Genomic DNA, 18851 nt, shown 5'->3' with positions numbered 1-18851 from the left:
TTATAGGAATTGATAAGTGGACAAGATGGATCGTCTGCTTAGTTCAGTGGCCAACACCCGCTGTTTCAGGCATAAATGTGTTAATGCCCATAATGCACATATTTGTACAATGCTGCAGCTTTGAATGACATCCCTTCCTCATTCCAGTTGGTGAAATTTATGCCCTGAAGTACGAGATTTGTTTATCTGGGTTTTTTTATTTAATTTTAAATGTTATTTCTGTTTTATGGGAAATTGATGCAGATATTTGCAATAATCTATCTGATCAGTGAAGGCCAGATTTTCCCCTAGTTGCACTAGTTTAGTATGATGCCAACCCAGAGAGCTGTATATGTTTTGCTTAGTACAGCATTTTAAAGATTCATGGAATAGCTTCTCTACAGTCGTGAACGTTGTATGGAAACTTGCATTAACTCACTATTTTTTGGTAATGTTCCCAAAATTTCATCTTTTACGGTTGAAATTTTCCATGGTGAGGAGCATAATTTTTATACGTTAAAGAGAGCTGTTTGCAAACTCAGCTGACTGAATTTAAAAGCCAACAGTCACTTAGCATGTTTGATTTTAAAAACTGAATTAGTGAGTGACATTACTCTGTTGAACATGTCATTTGACATGAAATGGAGGAAGGGCCACGCACAGCCTATAGCTGTTACTACAAAATATCTGACCTGGCCACTGAAGGCTCACATGAGTTCCCCTCATCTAGATGGGGAGCAAAAGGGATCATAGGGGATCAGGAGAGAATAGGGAAAGGAAGAGGAGGAGAGGCAGTCTATCACTCTGTGCTAGGTGCTGTGCCCATGTATAATGAAGGGAATCCTCGTCCCAAAGGGTTTACAATCTCAGTGGAATGTTCATTTGTCTCAGCTGACTTTCAAAATTTTGTAAAGTTCATTAATGGACTTTCTCATTTTATTTCCTTTAAAAAAAAATTAAAAATTGGTTAATGATGTTAGCATTCTGTAGGAATCTCAGCCCAACCAATAGGAGCAGGACTCAAAATCAGTGTCCCTTGGGGTGATTCGATACAGTAACTATTCACCTTGACAGATTCCAGCAGTTTACTTGGGGCTTGATCTTGCACAAGTAAAGTTAATGGGAGTTTTTCCATTGACTAGAAGGGGAGCAGGATCAATCCTTTAGTTTAGGTGACTATTCAGAATTCTGTATTTAGCAAAACAGGTAACTTTTTTACAAGAGTGCTGGTTACCCTTGCCTTGCCTTCTCCATATAAATAACTTCCTTTGTTTGGTTTTAGTTAATTTTACAAGTATCATTTTTGTTCTGCAATTATTCATCCTTATGAATGAAAATGTCAATCATTTTTGCATCTCCTAGTTCAACAAAGTACTGGATTTCCATGTTGGAAAAAGTCTTGTAAAAATCTGTTAAATCTTATCCCTCTGCCTCAGGGGATCATGCTATTACAATTTGGCTTTGTATAAATATTGTAACTTGAGGTAGAAACAAGGCCACACTTTTTTTCTATAAAGCGAGGGGTGTTTTGGGACTATCTGGTTAATCCATATTACACTCATAAAGTCAATTTTCCCCCTATCTTGTTATGTTCACAATTCATAATCAGCTTGTTCAAAAGTAGTCTAGAAGTCTAATCTTAAGACTTCAAGTGCTATGAAATTCTTAGCTCTGTGTGGTCTTAAAAGCTGATTTGGTCAACAAAAGTCATTTTTCCATGGCATCAAAACTTGCTTTCTCACTATCTGTGTGTCTCAAAACTAGAATAAGAATCTTTGTAGATCTCAGTAGCTCTAATTTAGATTATTATTCACAGATGCATTTTAAATGTGAGAAATCTTTGCTCTTGACAAGCTGGATGCTCTGAATATTGCACAGTATAATTTAAATTCTTCAGCAATTGTGCTTCTTTTACATTGTGCTAAAACTGTACTGTAATTATTCTATTCCCCAGAATGCCCCACTGGCCCGGATATCATTCCCATTGTAGCTGGTGTGGTTGCTGGAATTGTTCTGATTGGTCTTGCTTTATTACTGATTTGGAAACTACTTATGATCATTCATGACAGAAGAGAATTTGCTAAATTTGAAAAGGAGAAGATGAATGCGAAGTGGGACACAGTGAGTCATGAACCTTAAATTCAATAAAGCTAATGTTGTTACGGAAAGTACAAAAGGTTTTGCTTGTATGCCCCAAATATTTCAAGGTGCTCCTCTATAGGATTAAAAACTGGAATACAAAAAACCTTTGTTCAGAGTTGGTCTTGAACATATCTTGTACCATACTGTAAATAGCGATGAATTGTAAAAGAACATCTTTCGCCTAGGATTTATAACCTGACTAGATAAGCCACCATGTACTCAAAGGTTTAGGTTTTGAGTTCTAATTACTTAAATAATTTTGGCCGAGCTTGTAGAAAAGGAAACAGACTGAAGTGATAGTGCTAGACTAGCCCAACTTTGTTACTGTGACATCCGAGTATCACACCCTGTCTGTGGACCAAATTGTTACCTCAAATAATCAGACGGCTTCCATTAAAAGTTGATGGCAGTTGCATTTACAAAGTGTAGAAGAGCAAAAATCATCCTCCTTGTTTGAGTGCTTACACATGTTCATTCCACTGTAGGTGTATGCGCACCCTGAGCACACTCACCAGAAATTTTTCCTTCAGTGGTACTCATCGGGGCAGCTGAGCATCCTGTGGAACTGTGTGCTCATAGCACCATAAGGGCCAAGTCGACCCTGCACACCCTCAGTTTCTTCTTACCGACTCTGACGATCGCTGGAACTATTCTCCTTGCTACGTACGGCAGGCTTTCTCAGTAGAACGTCTGTACAGTCTTGTTTGGGGATAAAGTGCAGTTATGTCCTCACTTTAGCTTCCTCCCAAAGGTGGTTTCCCAATTTCATAGCAATCAGGCAATCTTTTTACCAGTTTTTTACCCAAAACCACATGCAAACAGTGAATAACAGCAGCTTCATTCATTGGACATAAGATGTGCCCTAGCATTCTATGTAGAAAGGACCAAACCATTTCGTAAATCCACCCAACTGTTCATAGCAATAGCTGACAGGATAAAAGGTCTCCCCATCTCTATGCAGAGAATTTCTTCTTGGATCACATCATGCATTCTCAGGTGTTATGAGCAGGTGGGTGTTCCACCGTCAGTTATCCTGACTGTCCACTCCATGAGAGCATACACATCTTCAGCGGCATTGCTAGCACAGATTCCTATTCAGGACATTTGCAGAGGAGTGACTTGGTCATCAGTACATACGTTCTCTGCTCATTGTGCCATCACTCAACAGTCTGGGTATGATTCCAGATTCAGTTAAGCTGTTTTGCAGTCAGCATGTCCATAAACTTTAATCCCACCTCCTATGCAACTGCTTGAGAGTCACCTACAGTGGAATGGACATGTGCAAGCATGTGAAGCAGAAAAAAGTGGTTTCTTACCTTTCCTGGACTGTTGTTCTTCAAGATGTGTTGCACGTTTTCATTCAGACTCGCCTTCCTACCCCTCTACATCAGAATTGGCCGGCAAGAAGGAACTGAGGGGGCGTGGAGTCGGCTGGACCCTTTATACCAGCACTATGAGTGCATGGCATCAGAGGGTGCCCAAGCCACCCCGACGGGAACAACTGAGGGGAAAATTTCCACTGACTATGCTCAGGGCATGCACACACCTACAGTCGAATGACATGTGCAACACATCTCAAAGAACAAGATATGGAAAGATAAGTAACCAGGTTTTTGTTTTTTGTTTTTGCAAGGAGACCTTAAATATATATACTCATTAAGGTCTGTGGGGAGGGTCAGTAATGGTTGAACATCGAACGTCAGTATTGATGTACAGAAATCTTGTGGGACTCAACACCCACGCATCCTTATAAGCAGAGTTATGCTTCGGTTATTCCCTTACAAGGGCTTTATCCTTGTTTATTGATCTGCCGAGGGTTTTTCAGATTTGTATTAGAGTTCTACTACTAAATAATTTTTAAAAGAAAATTACTAACATAATTTTCCTTTACATACAGCATGACCTTTCCTTTTTTTTATGATAGTTGAGAATGTTATTTTCTTTTGTTCTGTTGAATTATTCGACATTGACCATTTCTTTTACTTCAGCAAGAAAATCCAATATACAAGAGTCCTATTAATAATTTCAAGAATCCAAACTATGGACGTAAAGCTGGTCTCTAAGTCTCAGTTTGTATTTTCTTTTCAATTTCTTCTTTTTCTTTGCATGTCACTTTTAACTCATTTGAGACTCAGTGTCATTGCCAATTAATCACAGTTTGAGCCTTATTCTGTTGAACTGCTGCTGCTTAGGTTCTGAAATTGTACAGAGTGGAGCTTGAAAATCTTTAATCTGTATTAACAGCAACATTGCTTATTTATTAATATCAGTAGTACTTGCTTGAGAACTGAATTTATATGTGAAGTTGAAGAACAGTATTTTATATAAAGGAAAATAGAACAACAATTTAGATTGGTGATGGAGGAAGGAGAATCTCTTTGGGCTTTTCTACAGTAGGGGTTTTTTGACTGTCAGTTAACTCAAGGTAGTTTTTTAGGGACTGTCCAGACTAGCCTTTACAGTTTATCTGGGATACAATTGTTTGTGGCTTTACTGGAACAAACTTTTGGGGAGCATCCAGACTAGCTTTTACAAATGCATTAATTACCTCAATTAATGAGCAGTCAGTTAGCTCAAGGTAAAAAACAACAAAACCCTGTCTAAACATACCCTTGAAAGTGTGAAATATGTTCATTAATAATTTCATGATTAGATATGCAACCCATTCCTAATTTTCCCATCACAACTGGCAATGTCTTAATCCTTTGTCTCTCAGGTGTCATCTATGGTAGGGGTCGGCAACCTTCAGCACATGGCCCATCAGGGTAATCCGCTGGTGGGTCACAAGACGTTTTGTTTACATCGACCGTCCACAGGTACAGCCTCCCGCAGCTCCCAGTGGCTGCGGTTTGCCGTTCCCGGACAATGGGAGCCGCGGGAAGCAGCGGGCCACAGGGATGTGCTGGGAGCTGCGGGGGGCCGTGCCTGCGGACAGTCAACGTAAACAAAATGTCTCCCGGCCCGCCAGCAGATTACCCTGATGGGCCGCATGCCGAAGGTTGCAGACCCCTGATCTATGGGAATGAGGGAAGGTCATTTTCTTCCATAGCCAACTGTTAGTCTCCTTCTGCCTCCCTTTCCCTCCTGAAACTATGGCTGAACACTCCAACCTTCTGTCTTAAATTGTTGGCTTCAGCTCTGTGCTGCTGATTGGCCCTGCTCCGCTGTTATAACGGCCACCAGCCATGAGGCAGTGAAGCAGGAGCTGCATCCATCAGTTTGGCTCAGCATTAAGCCCATCACAAGGAAATTGTATTCTGAGATTCTTAGCTGGTAGTAGCTTAGATCTTCTCTCCTCCCATGTCAAATACTGAGGAGAAAGGCAGAAGGCAGTGAATGGCATCAGCCCAAAGATCTTACTATTTCAACCCTAAAGCACAAGAAGCAGGGACAGTGACAGCCAAATGCTGATGTACAGGTCAGGAAGCCAGAGAGGATGGGTTGTCTAAGGGAGATTAGAAGGAAGGGTTCTTAAGTGAAATTGCTCTCCTCCTTCCCCAGGGTCTCCAAAGAGGGGGATGAGAATAGAGAGGACAGGTAGGGAAACAGATGACAGGAGAAGGTTGGGGGCGGGGGTGAGAAAGATGGAAAATCTTGCAGGGGGGAAACAGAAGAGGGAGCTAATAAAGAAAATGGAAAAGGAAGAATTTGTCCCTCACAATAGAATCTAAGTGCTGCACCTATTATTTCAAAGTGGTGGGGGTTTTTTGTCAGGCAAGGCCCTGGACCCATAACTTGATTTTCTCCTACCTGGTCCCTTCTCATTTTTATGTGGTTATACCCTGGTATTATCATTAACTACTCATTCTCTCCCAGTTTTTCCTTTATATCTCCAAAATTCTTCCATTCTAACCATAAAAAACCTTTCCCAAGCCCTGATTATTTCTTCTCAACTATTGTAATCCTATTTTCCTAAACTCTCTCCTCATGAAACACACACTTTTTCAATCTATCCTAGCTGTAAAAATCATTTACCTTGTCCCTCATTCTGAACCATATCCAGCTCCGTTTCCAGTCCCTTCACAGGTCTCCTGACAAGTCCTGAACGATGTTTTAAGTTCCTTGTCCTCCCTTCTAAGACTCTACACAATCCAGCTCCTGCCTACTTCTTTATCATTCCTTTCCCCTTTCGTTGTGCACAAGCCAAACATCTGACTACCCCCTTGTTCCATGCCTCATTCCATGCATCTCCATATGGCTGGATCCCTCTTAGCCCTGCCATGCCTTTTTCTGATTTCTTTCAAAAGACGGCTACTCTTTAGTTTTCTCCTCAAGCAGGTGGTAAGAACCAAGATAAAAGTATCTTCACTCTTTTTTTAAAAGAAGTAAAATAAAAGTCTTGGTTGGCAGATCTCAGATGGTACTAAATGTCATCATTCAGTTTTATGGCTTGGGTCATTTCTCCCTCCTCCTTCCCCCCCCTTCTTTGTTGATGAGTTGTCTGTGTATATTTTACATTCTTTGAGGCAGAGGCCTTGTATTTCTACCAGCTTATTTTGGCTTGCACAGTGCTGGGGCTAAACAAATGATGATATTCTAAAAAAAAATTGTTTTAACTTCTAAAGAACAGAGACTTTATTGCAATTTTTAAACCATAAGTGTGTCTTAAATCTTGAGTAAGCTGCTGAAAGTTCTGTTAACTCCTTTTATTACATTTAGCTTATCTGCAATCATGTTATTGTGAGCAACTTGATTAGTTAGACAGACATCTAGGGTATAAAAAATGCGCCGAAAATGTTTATCTCCCAAGCAATTCAGAAACCTTTGACATAGCCTTCCTGTTGTTACCTAAGAGACCTATGGGGTTTTTTTAGATTGGCTTCTGCCTTTTTGCTGCTTTATTGGCATGAGGAGGCTTGTTTTTTTAAAGTTAACTTTTTGTCTTTTTCTTAACTTTAGAAATATCAGGAATGTCAAGGTCTTCTCTGGCTTTGCTGGATGGCCTCAGCTCTATTGCTGTGAATCTGTTCAGAGTGGGGGTCGAGGGTGCCATGGATAGACTGAGTGGGTTTTCGGGAAGGAAATGGAATGTAGAGAACCTCCCCAGTAATGGATTCTTCACTCGAGGTCACAGTAGCAGCAGGCTTCAATCAATAACTTTTAATTCATGCACATCGTAGTGGTTCCTCTCAAACACTTTGGAGAAGAGCCATATACTGGTGCCATGGCAGGGAAGCTGGCTATTGTGTCACCACAGGAAGAAGCCACTTCACTCTACTCCTAGGGTTTCCTTCTAGCAGGGCCCTGCGACACCTTCACTGTGATGCTCAATTTAGATCTGTGCCAGTGAATAGCATCCTACATTATCCAAGGGGTTAACTCCTGTCTAGCCTTCCAGCCATGCTTGGTGTGTCTCCTCCTTTCTGTATCCTCTGAAAAAGGGATACGTCTTTTTTGGGAGGGGTGCAGTTTCCAACATTGAAACTGGGCAGGGGATCCGCATAATGGTGGTGTTCAAAAAGACCTGATTATATTTGTGAAGTGGAGTAGATAGTGAGAACCAGTTCTTGAGCAAATGTCAAAAGATTCTAGAGATAAATTTTCCATGGTAACTTGGGTCGTAACTCAAACTAACTGCACATATCTTGCATATAGTTTTTGTGATTAGATGTTTTGTGATTTGTTTAAATTGAAACAATACATCAATGGAGAAAAAAGTAGTAAGAAGGCCAATGAAACATACTGTATACAGCAAGATACTTAACAAACAGTAATCTAGAATGCTACACACTGTGTAGTGTAGCAGAGAGAATATTGTTGCAGGAACTGTAATTATATATCTTGTGAGCTTTAAATGATCTATCCTAGGTTTTCTATATCGCCTTGATATCTAAGAGGTAGTTAATAGTTTCTTCCATGAACTACAAACCAGTGAAATGCTTAAAACAATATTGTTCAGAGGGTATGAATGGAAAAATTACTTCTAGTTATCTGCAGTGTTTTAACAGTGTTTGTCCTAGGACATTTGAGAGACAAAGTGGGTGAGGTAATACCTTTCATTGGACCAACTTCTGTTGGTGAGAGAGGCAAGCTTTCAAGCTTCACAAAGCTCCTTTTCAGGTCACCATGTGACAGCCCAAAAGCTTATCTTTCACCAACAGTGAAAGATGCAGTGAACGCTATTACCTCACTCACCTTGTTTCGCTTATACAGCTATGGCATTTGCAATGTCCTTTTAAGATTTTTAAGCAAAATGGTTGTGAATCCACAAAGATACTTAGGGATTGCAATGCTCGGCATCATGGCGCCTAGAAAATCTCAGGAACAACACTGAGCTTCACACAGCAGGCTCCCTGTACAATGTGAATGCGGGGAGAGAGACATCTAAGAATGCAATCCACAAAAGCAAGCATATTAGGCAGGGATATTAAGCTAACAAATGGCAGGTGCCAGCTGGGGAAGGGGCACTAAGTCCCACCCCGTCTTAGAGATAGGTGCTTAAGTCTAGGCTGCAGGGAGGATTTTAAATGCCTTCTTAGCACGGCTACCAGTTTGGACTTCACATGCAACTTAAGCGGCCAAATGCCTGTCTTCCACTGGTTCGTGAATCACTCTGGGGCTTAGGTGGGAAATAAGTGTCCAGATGCTTATAGGGAGGCAGCAGTGCACATAATCAGATGCAGAAACGTAAGCACCCAGGGAAACCTTAACCTGAAAAACTTAGGTGCTGAGTGAGTTTAGGCACCGATAGATTTGACAGGAGTTTTGTGGATTGCAGTGGAGCTAAAACTGGGATTTGGGCACCTAAGTCTGGAATGTAGGTGCCCAAATCTTTCCATGGATCCCTCCCAATGTGTTAGAGTTTTAATGAGAATATTTTTGACATAATTTGACTTAAATATATGGGGACAAGTTAATGCTAAAAAGTTCTATTTTAGCCAGCCAGCCAGAATACATGTGGGAGCTAGACTAATACAGTTTCAGAGTAACAGCCGTGTTAGTCTGTATTCGCAAAAAGAAAAGGAGTACTTGTGGCACCTTAGAGACTAACCAGTTTATTTGAGCATGAGCTTTCGTGAGCTACAGCTCACTTCATCGGATGCATACTGTGGAAACTGCAGAAGACATTATATATACAGAGACCATGAAACAATACCTCCTCCCACCCCACTCTCCTGCTGGTAATAGCTTATCTAAAGTGATCATCAAGTTGGGCCATTTCCAGCACAGTGTTAAATTTGTAAAGTTTCTTAACGTTTTAGTCTTAATGTATTAAAGATTCTATAATTTAGCAAACTTAAATTAATGAGGCAGATATGAATCTGAATTAGATGCATTTTTTTAATAATAGAGTATTTATAAATAGAAAGCAAAAGCTATCCTTATATAATCCTGCTAATCCTTATATAAAAGGAGCATTATTGGTGTGTTAGATATACCTAATCATTTTTTCTCAAACTTTTGTAATGGTGACCCCTTGTACACAGCAAGCCTCTGAGTGTGACCCCGTTTATAAATTAAAAACACTTTATATTTAACATTACAATAAATGCTGGAGGCAAAGCAGGGTTTGGGGGTGGAGTCTGATCCCCATGCAATAACCTTGCGACCCCCTGAGGGGTCACGACCCCCGGTTTGAGAACCCCTGGCCTAGATAGTGTTTCAACAGGTGTAGTGGCTCTTAACAAGGAAACTAGACCAAAGCCTCAATCTTGCACTAAAAAATATGGCCAGTCCCCTACATCTGCATGCAGCCCTTTTTGAAGCCATTGGGGGCTCTGCGACATCACAGGGGTCTGCCAGTCCAGTCCCATTTCAAATCGGACTACATGATCAGTACAGAACTTCTATTGCTCTTTTAGCGTGAGCAAGTTAATGCATGGCACTCTCGTGCACTCTAGAATTTACACCCCACCTGGTGCACACTAATGCACCATGTAGATAAGCCCTAAGAGTTCTTGGTCTCAAATGAAGTGTAATTAGTTCTACTGTATGAATACGGTGTGAACAGCTAATGTTTCCAGAATCATTTCAGTTAAACTGTGCATGACATTTAGGTGGGCATGTGATAGAAATGGTTTATCTGCTAAATTTGCATGTTAAATGTGTGCTCATTTTGATTTACACTATCTTATAAATGAAATATGTATCTTCCTTAAATAAAAACTGCAATACACTTATCTCAGAAGGTAAGATATTCTGTGAAACTCCATCACTAAGAGGTTAATAATGGAAAATAATCTTTCATATCTTAGTTATCAGTCAAAATTCAGTACAGATTGGTAATAACCAATGACTATTAGGTAGCCAATGTGAAATGAGTTTGGTCTAGTGAACAACTGTCCACTACTACATTGTTAGTCTTAGTAGAGAGGCTACAGATCAAGTGGGTCACAAGAGACTGAATTATTCTCACGTTCCCAGGAGTGGTTACTCCAGCTCAGATTTGAGACATCCAGGTTGGGTAGCATGAGGAAGTTTGCATTATTGTTGCCTATTATGTACTTAATAGAGGACATCAGTCTCTCACTGGCACTGCACATAAACACTAAATTCATACAAATGTAAGAAAAGCACAGATATTCTCTGACTTTTTTTCCCTGTGATTGGTCATGTGCTAAATTAAGGAGTTTATAAACTTCAAAGCCTCTGATCTGTCTTTTCACAGCATTGTATTTAATATATATCAGCTGATCATCTATTTCCAGAAGATAAATGTGGATCGAATATGAATTAGACCCTGGGAACTCTAGAGTTCTAATCCTAGCTCTTACACTGATTCCTACTGTGACCTGCTGCAAGTCATTTAACCTGTTTGCCTCCGTTTTCGTATTTGTAAAGTGGAGATAATGCTTGCTTACCTCCCTGTGGAGTGTTGAGGGTGACTTATCTGTAAAGTGTTTAGAAGATTTAAAAAGCTACATAAGGGCAAAGTTAAAATATGTATATTGCCTAAACAGCTTGAGGTTTTCTCTCCTTACTAAGGATTATTTGCATATCAAAATTGTTTGCCAGAGTCTGATATGAATGGAGACAGCTGCAAGACTTGCTTTGTTGTGTGCAAGTGCATCACTGTTGTTGAAGTGTGTATGTGTTATCCCCTACTCCATGTAGTATACACACACTGTACTATAGCCTTCCTTTGTTTAGTTAAATAAATATGAACCCAGACTTCTAGAAATCAATAAAATGACTTGGTCTTTATTGTACTAAGGTCCACAGATCCATTACAATGGGTTCTTCAGCTCTCTTAGTCACTGGCAGCAATGGAATGCCCCAACCCCTGAATTTTCTTCCAATTTTATCACTTCCACAGTATCTTAGCCAGACCTCTCTGCTGTAGAGCTTTTTATTTCAAATTTCCATCTAGCAGTTTGGCTGGCTAATGTCACAGGGCTGCATTTGCCTTTTGCAGAAATTACCCCTCAGCTCCACTTCAACTTCTGAAGTGTTTGCAGCAGCTGGTACTTCTGTGGGTTTTAGGGACAGAGCTAGGACAGAAAAGGCCAGAAGCAAAAGAAAGGGTCTATGTTGCCTGCTTTTACTGCCTATTAGGTGTCTCGTTGAGGAGCTCAGTCAACTCTGTTGGCAGTAAGCAGTTCCTCCCTCAGCCCAGACCAGGTGGGGTCACCAAGGGCCCCCCTTCCACAGGCAGGAAAAGAGCCAGATAGGATTGGAGACACTAACTCTACTGGGAAGGATGCAGAGAGCATCTCAGGAGCCCAGTTCAAGTTGCGTGGCCAGCAAAGGAGGCAGGCACGATTAGAAAATTTAGCTCCTGTGCAAGGCGCTTCCTCTCTCCATGAGACATTGTGGTCTGGAAGCCCTTGAAGACAAATAATGTGTCTTATCGTGAGTTGGCCAGTAACCTCAGTGGAGAGTAAGTGGCTGCAGGGGATGAAGTGGACCATTTAGGGAATTCCACAATGAAGTTTAGTGAAATGGATATCTAAGGCTTTGCAGGTATTTCTGTGGGGACCAAAGTATCAATGAGCTTGGTTCAAAGTGTCTTGGTGTGGACATAGAGTTCACATGAATCCATACAGGCCTGAATTTTGGCCCTCATACAGGGCCAGTAGAAAAAGTGGGAGACTGCAAAGGAGAGCTTACAATGACCAAAGTGTGCTACCAGTGGGATATCATGATAAAGATGTAGCATCTCAAAGCGGGGGGAGGCCCTCAGAGATACGTACATGCACCTGTTGAAACATGTTACTCCATCATGTTAAGAGTGGTGCATACGGGTCCCCAAACACTTGAGATGTGGTCCCCAGCAAGGGGTCCTCCTTAGAGGTGGATCAAACAAGGGAGATCAGATCTTTGTGAACTACCATGCTGAGAAAATTACTAGCTTTGAGGAGGTGTGCTGGCTCAGCAGTTGGCTCTTTGCCCTCCTGGTATTACTCTCCTTTTTGCAATAAGGTGTCGGCCTTCCCATTTTGAGACCCAGGCAGGTAGGTGATGGTTAACTCGAACTGAGAGAAAAACAGGACCCACCTTAGCTGCTTTTGGTTTGAAGCTTGGGCCTTGCAGAGATGCTTGAGGTTCTTATCGTCCTTGAATACCTGTCCAGGTGGCCAAGCCCTCTCAAGGTGGTGGCATCTCTCCTTGGACATGGTTTTAATTGCAGGCAGATACTTATCTAATATTGTCATTTCTTTCTGCTGGGGTGAGCTTGGGGAAGTAAACAGTACAAGGGTGCAAGACTTGCTGGGGTCTGGGCTTCTGCGAAAGTACTGCCCTGATGGCTACAGGCAGGTTGGGTTGGAATGCACTAGGATGGGGCCATTGTGAAGGTGGACTTGAGCTTGATGAAGGTATGGTAGGCTTCTGGTGACAAAGTGAACCAGACAGTCTTATGTAGGAGTTAGGGGAGCTATTTTTCCTGAGAAGTCAGAAATAAATTGCTGATAAAAATTGACACAGCCCAGTAAGTGTTGTAATTCACGGGGATTGTGGGTAGCTGACCAGTCACAGCTTTTTTGAATCTGAACACACCCTGGGAAGATGACATAGCCAAAAAATTTGATGGAGGACTGGTCAAAGAGGCATTTTTCCAGATTGGCATGCAAACCATGCTTCCACAGCAGATCAGATGTGGCAACAGTGTTGTTCTTGGTTCTCTGAGAACAGTAGGATATCACTGATATAAATGACGACATACTGTTCCCCTGTGTCCCTGAACACACAATTCATAAAGTGTTGGAAAGTTCCAGGGGCATTGGTTAGGCCAAATGGCATAACTAAATATTCAAAGTATCTGTATCGTGTATGAAAGATTGTTTTCCACTCATCCCTGACTTTTATGCACTATTTTGTAAGCTCCCTGACGGTCTAGCTTCATGAGGATTGTGGTTGTTCACACACAATCTAGAAATTCCAGGACAAAGAGGCAGAGAATACCGGTTGCAGATTTAGGGCTCAATAGTCCCTGCAAATGCACAGTGCCTCATCCTTCATACAAAAAGGACTAGAGCCCCTGCTGGGGGGGAAGAATAACAGATGAAGCCCTTCTTGAGATTTTCTTGGATATAGATGCATAGTGCTTCCAGACTCTGGTTTGGATATGGTGTATATTTGTCCATACAGGGCGTTCACCCCAAGCTGCAAGTCTATGGGACAGTTCTAGGCCTCCTGTAGGGGACAGGAGGGACGTGGGGTTTTTTCTCAAAAATGTTAGTGTGTTCCTGGTATTTCTTGGGGAGGTGGGATTCTGGGCTCAAGGCAATTTCGTTCTCACTAGCCCCCACTGTTTTTCCTTGGGTAGTAATATCTGTTCCAGGGGAACAGGCATTGGCTAACATGGAGGTTGCAGGCCTGCTTTTTTTCAATAATCGGAAGAAAAGTCAATGCTCTTCCCTCATCAGGAGATATGCGGGTAACGCTACTCCAAACAAAACACAGTATTCTAAGTATTATTGGGAAGTGCTGAGAGCTGATCACATTGAAGTATAGTAACATGCAGTGCTCTCCCACTCTGGCCTCTAAGGGAATGTCTACACTGCAATTAAAACCCTGTGGCTGGCCCAGGCTAGCTGACTCAGGCTAAAAACGCTGCAAGTGGGGAGGGTCCCAGAGCCCAGGCTTCAGCCCGAGCTAAAATGTCTACACTGAAATTAAACAGCCCCTTTAGCCCGAGCCCTGTGAACCTAAGTTAGCTGGCACACGCTAGCTGCAGGTTTTTAATTGCACTGTAGACATATCATAAGAGAACAATTTCCTGGGTTACTGGATCAGATGACAGGGGTGACCCATCAACTGTTTCTACCGGGTCTGATTAAGATTTGGGCCAAAGAGGAATTTGTAGGTTCTGGGCAGCCATTGCATCTATAAAACTATCAGTGGCATGAGAGTTGACCATGGCTAACTGCAGGGGAATCAACTTCAATCCTCCTAGGACACATAAGTGCAGTGTTTCAGAGTAGCAGCCATGTTAGTCTGTATCTACAAAAAGAAAAGGAGTACTTGTGGCACCTTAGAGACTAACAAATTTATTTGAGCATAAGCTTTTGTGCAGTGCAGGCATAAGTGCAGTGGTACCTGTAGGTGTGGTGAGGCTCCATGCGGTTTAGGTTTGGTTCTCTTTAAAGGTGGGGGAACTTAGGTCTTGGTGCTTGGTGACACCCAGGCTGTACCCCCTTACTGGGCCTGGGCCGGTCCATTTCCTGATTTCAGTCTGGATGGACAGGAATTGAGGGAATGTTCCGATATTCTGCAGTAGAAACAGGGGTTAAGTTGCCAGTGGTATTCCTTTTCCTCCAGGATCAAACATTTGCAACCCAGATCCACTTGCATCGGTTCCTGGCTTGATTCTAAAGATCTGGATGCAATGGGGGTGGGGGGTGGCATTGGGCCCCCTTTCTCTCTTCCTTTCACTCACACAGCGAGGTGTCAATACAAAAGACAAGATCAATGAAGGCGCTGAGTCAGGTGGGCTCTCTACCTGAGCTAGCTCATCTTTTACCTCTTCACTGCACTGGAACTGGTTCAGATATGTTCCAACGAGAATCTAGCTGTGTCATTTGTTCCAACATCAAGGATAATCAGTGGATTCTTTCCAGCTCCCATTAGTATGCTCTTCAGCCTCCTGTCCACATCTCATAGCTTAGCTCCTGGAAGACAGCACACCCTTCTGTTCTCCAAACTTTGTCACCTGGGAACAAAGTCAGTCAGAACTACAAATGCTCAGTAACTGAAATTCAGGCAACTTTTATTTAAGAGCCTAAATTCAAGCATTCCAGTTCAAAAAATGTTGAGTGAAATGCTCCCCCCAACTCCTTCACCAGTATGTCATGAGATCGAAGATGTAGAGCCTTCGCCTGATCATTCAGCCTGCAGATGAGCATGTGTGGTTCATAAATTATAAGGGAACCATGTGGCATATCCTAACATGAGAACAGCCATATTGGGTCAGACCAATGGCCCATCTAGCCCAGTATCCTGTCTTCCGACAGTAGCCAATGCCAGGTGCTTCAGAGGGAAAGAACAGAATAGGTAATCATTGAGTGACCCTAAAATAGAGATCTGTCCTAACACTTTAGCGTTTATTAGCTAAGCATGCCTTTTACTGAAGTTGATGGAGAAAATCTTGCTGTTCAGACAATTTAAGCTAGTATTTACTTACAGCATCTGGAAACACTACAGATCAATGGGTAATATCTTAAAATATGTCTTTTGTTTGCAAAGTTGTCATAAATGCAATGCTTGTTGTGTGTACTTTTAATACTAATGTAAACATTTCTCTCTCTTTTTTTTTTAGGGTGAAAATCCTATTTACAAGAGTGCAGTGACAACTGTGGTCAACCCTAAATATGAGGGAAAATGAACACTACTTGTATTACTTCACAACACTGTATGCAACGTAGCAATTTTTGTAGTCACAGTAAGATAGATTTAGGGCAATTCTGCAGTGATTTTACTAACTCATTACATGTAGGTTTGTTTCCTATGCAGGTTTTAAAAATGTACAATATGTAATTTTATTTTTTTTTTCCAAATTAAAATAATCAGTGCCAGGGGACTGACAGAAAACTTGAGACTGCATAGCCTAATCAGCTAAGGTCACATGGTGCCTTTTTGACCTTTTCCTTACTGTGCTGTTCAAATGTAGGTCTTCTGTGGGAAGTGTACGATACTGCTGTGATGTGACTGGGAGGGAAACGGTGAAATCAATCAGTATGAGGGCTCTGCCTAGCCACTGAGTATTAAAAATTAAGTTTTAGCTTTACAGGGTTATCAGGGCTTGAGTTTGCAGACATAGTTAAAATGTTAACTAAATATTTCCTTGCAAACTCACACATTTTTTTTTTAAAGTTAATCAATGACTGGGTAGCTGTTAGATATATCTGATTAGAAACAGTAAGGTGAATAGGATGGAAACAAATGGTGTAAAAGGCTGTGAAAAGTGTCTGCATAGCTATTATTAAATTGTCAAGTGCCAGGTTATGGACAAATTGAAGGGGTTAGGAAGAAAATTTTAGGAAGGAAAAGCTTTAAAATTTGTGCCATTTTTCAAGAAGTTGCTGCTTAGTATCTTGCATATTTTTTCTTTGTAAATTCAAGCCCTGGCCGGCCTGCAGTACCATGAAGCACTCACCAGGACATCCTCTAAATACATGAGGGCCTTAATTCATATAGTGTCCTTTATGATAATGTTTCCTTGCTTTAAAGCCTGGTGCCTTGTCACCTTTCTAATCTTTTAATGTATTTGGTTGCAATTTTTGTAATATTTTTGTATCAGCACAACTTTATTTTCTTTTGCAGTCTTGGCTGTACATTTGCCTTTAACCTGTAGCTGAGATTGCATAGTTTGTACTGTGACATGACTGTCACTGTCAGGTTTCATTTTTGACATGTGCCATGTATATTTGCCTGTGAACTTTAAGATTGCATCTGTTCCAAATTGGTTATGTTGTTTTAAGTGCCTTTTTATTTTAACAGATGTTCACTTTTTACAGTGCTATTACTGAAGTTATTTATTAATTAAAAGTACCTAAAAACACCTAAACCTCATCTTGTCTTTCTACAATGGGGATGTTAATACTGTTCAAGCAACCTGTACAATCTTTATAATGTACAAAATTGTATCAAAGTTAGGGTTCCTCAAAGATTATTTTTTTAAAAAATTCTTAAATCTAGCTGCCTACAATAGTCAATTTTAGAGTTTAGGGAGGAGGAAGAGAGGTTATATTTATACCAAATATGCTCTTTGGACCAAGTATCGGGAAAGTGAGTTAATTATACAAAAGTAAACTCAAAATTATTTGTTCAAACGTAAAAAGAATAGAATTCTTACACTGTGCACAAAATGAAAGTTGGTTTTGTGTAACCAGAGTTCTTTGAGGTGATTCTGCATGCTCCCACTTATGGGTATTGCACCGCCTGGTGCTACCTAACACTGTAACCTTTTCCAGGTTGTGCCGATGTGCCCCCTCTCCTCACTGTTTCTGAACTTTTTGAGGGAGAGGCTATGTAAGGGTGTACTGTGCCCTCTACTGCCTCAATTCTTTCCTCTTGCCTCTGCTGTCCCAGAGAAGCCATAATGGGACTCTGAAGAAGAGCAGAATGTGGATGGGAAGCACGACTATGTAGAATCATTTTGAAGAACTCCAGTTACAGATGAAGCAAGTAACCTTCACTACTTCTTTTGAGAGGGTCTGCATAGTCCCACTTATCGGTATTTTGACAAGCAGTGCAGAAAACTCAGGAGGTGGAAACAGTGCTTTAATTTAATAATAATTCAAGCATTGCTCTGCCTCATTTGGCATCTGCTCTTGAAGCCAAATCTAGACCATAATGTTTAGTGAATGGATTTACTGACTTCGGAGTAGCAGTCTTGTAAATTTGTAAAATAGGAACATATTAAGTGCTGCTACAGCTCTAGTAGAATGAGGACATACAATAGTAGGCACAGAAATATCTGCTAACTTGTAACATTCAGTGATATATTGTTTAACCCATCTAGAGCAGACACACTATGACTAGAGCCCTGTGCGGATACAAAACATGTATCTCTGCAATCCACAATCGTGGTCCGCGGATATCTGCATATTTGCAGGGCTCTAACTATGACCCCACATTATTCTTAGCATAAAAAACACCCTACATGATTTCGTAAAACTCTTAGTTCTATGTAAATAATAAGTAAGCTCCCTTCCAGTATCTAAAGTGTGTAACATATTCCCCTCTATGTGGCTTAGGGAAAAATATTGGTAAACTAATTGTCTGATTGTAAGAAACTCAAATACTTTATTTGGTAAAAACCTGGGGGATCAAGTCTAAGAACACACTCATTACAGCATGCAGTTCACCCTTCTGGATGATAGTATAGCAATAATGAATACAGTTTTAATAGATAAATAAAATAAGGAACATTCCACCAAGGTTTCAAACAGTGGTTTCATAAACATAGATAAGACCTGAGAAAGATCCGAAGAGGGAAGTGGATCCCTCAAAGGATACATCCCTTCATAACCTTTTAACTGTATCATCCACAAACAGCAATCTATCACTGCCAAAAAAATGGTAAGCTGAGATAGCTGCCAAGTGAACTTTAACAGGAACTAGATAACTCTTGAAATTTTAAGTAAGTTAAATACTCCAAAATGTAGAAGCTGAAACTGGAAAATCAAAGCAACACTTTCTAGTAGACAGCTTTCTAAAATGGAGCAGTCTATTCTGCACTAAGAAGGAACTGGACTGTTCAAGGTTAGTCCAAGTCCAATAGCTTAGGCAGTCAAATGAAGAGACTGAGGGACCTGCCTTGCTATTGTGGCAAGAAATCTGGAGAC

General features: G+C 41.0%; 1 protein-coding gene across 2 annotated transcripts in view; it reads left to right on the top strand.

Moving 5' to 3' along the window:
• Positions 1-16514, top strand: part of ITGB1 (integrin subunit beta 1) — a 74535-nt gene extending 58021 nt beyond the window's left edge. The window contains exons 15-17 of one of the 2 annotated variants that reach the window (XM_074946192.1): positions 1934-2100; positions 4110-4190; positions 15821-16514. In XM_074946192.1, coding sequence (XP_074802293.1) covers positions 1934-2100; positions 4110-4184 — 242 coding nt within the window. In that variant the 3' untranslated portion in view covers positions 4185-4190; positions 15821-16514. The remainder of the gene's footprint in view (positions 1-1933; positions 2101-4109; positions 4191-15820) is intronic. The other variant, XM_074946193.1, reaches the window with a different exon arrangement.
• The last annotated feature ends 2337 nt before the right edge of the window (positions 16515-18851 follow it).

Source organism: Natator depressus, chromosome 2 (genome assembly GCF_965152275.1).
Source record: "Natator depressus isolate rNatDep1 chromosome 2, rNatDep2.hap1, whole genome shotgun sequence".
Lineage (NCBI taxonomy): Eukaryota > Metazoa > Chordata > Testudines > Cheloniidae > Natator > Natator depressus.
Note: the sequence above shows the minus strand (reverse complement) of the source record. Positions and strands in the feature narration are given on the sequence as shown.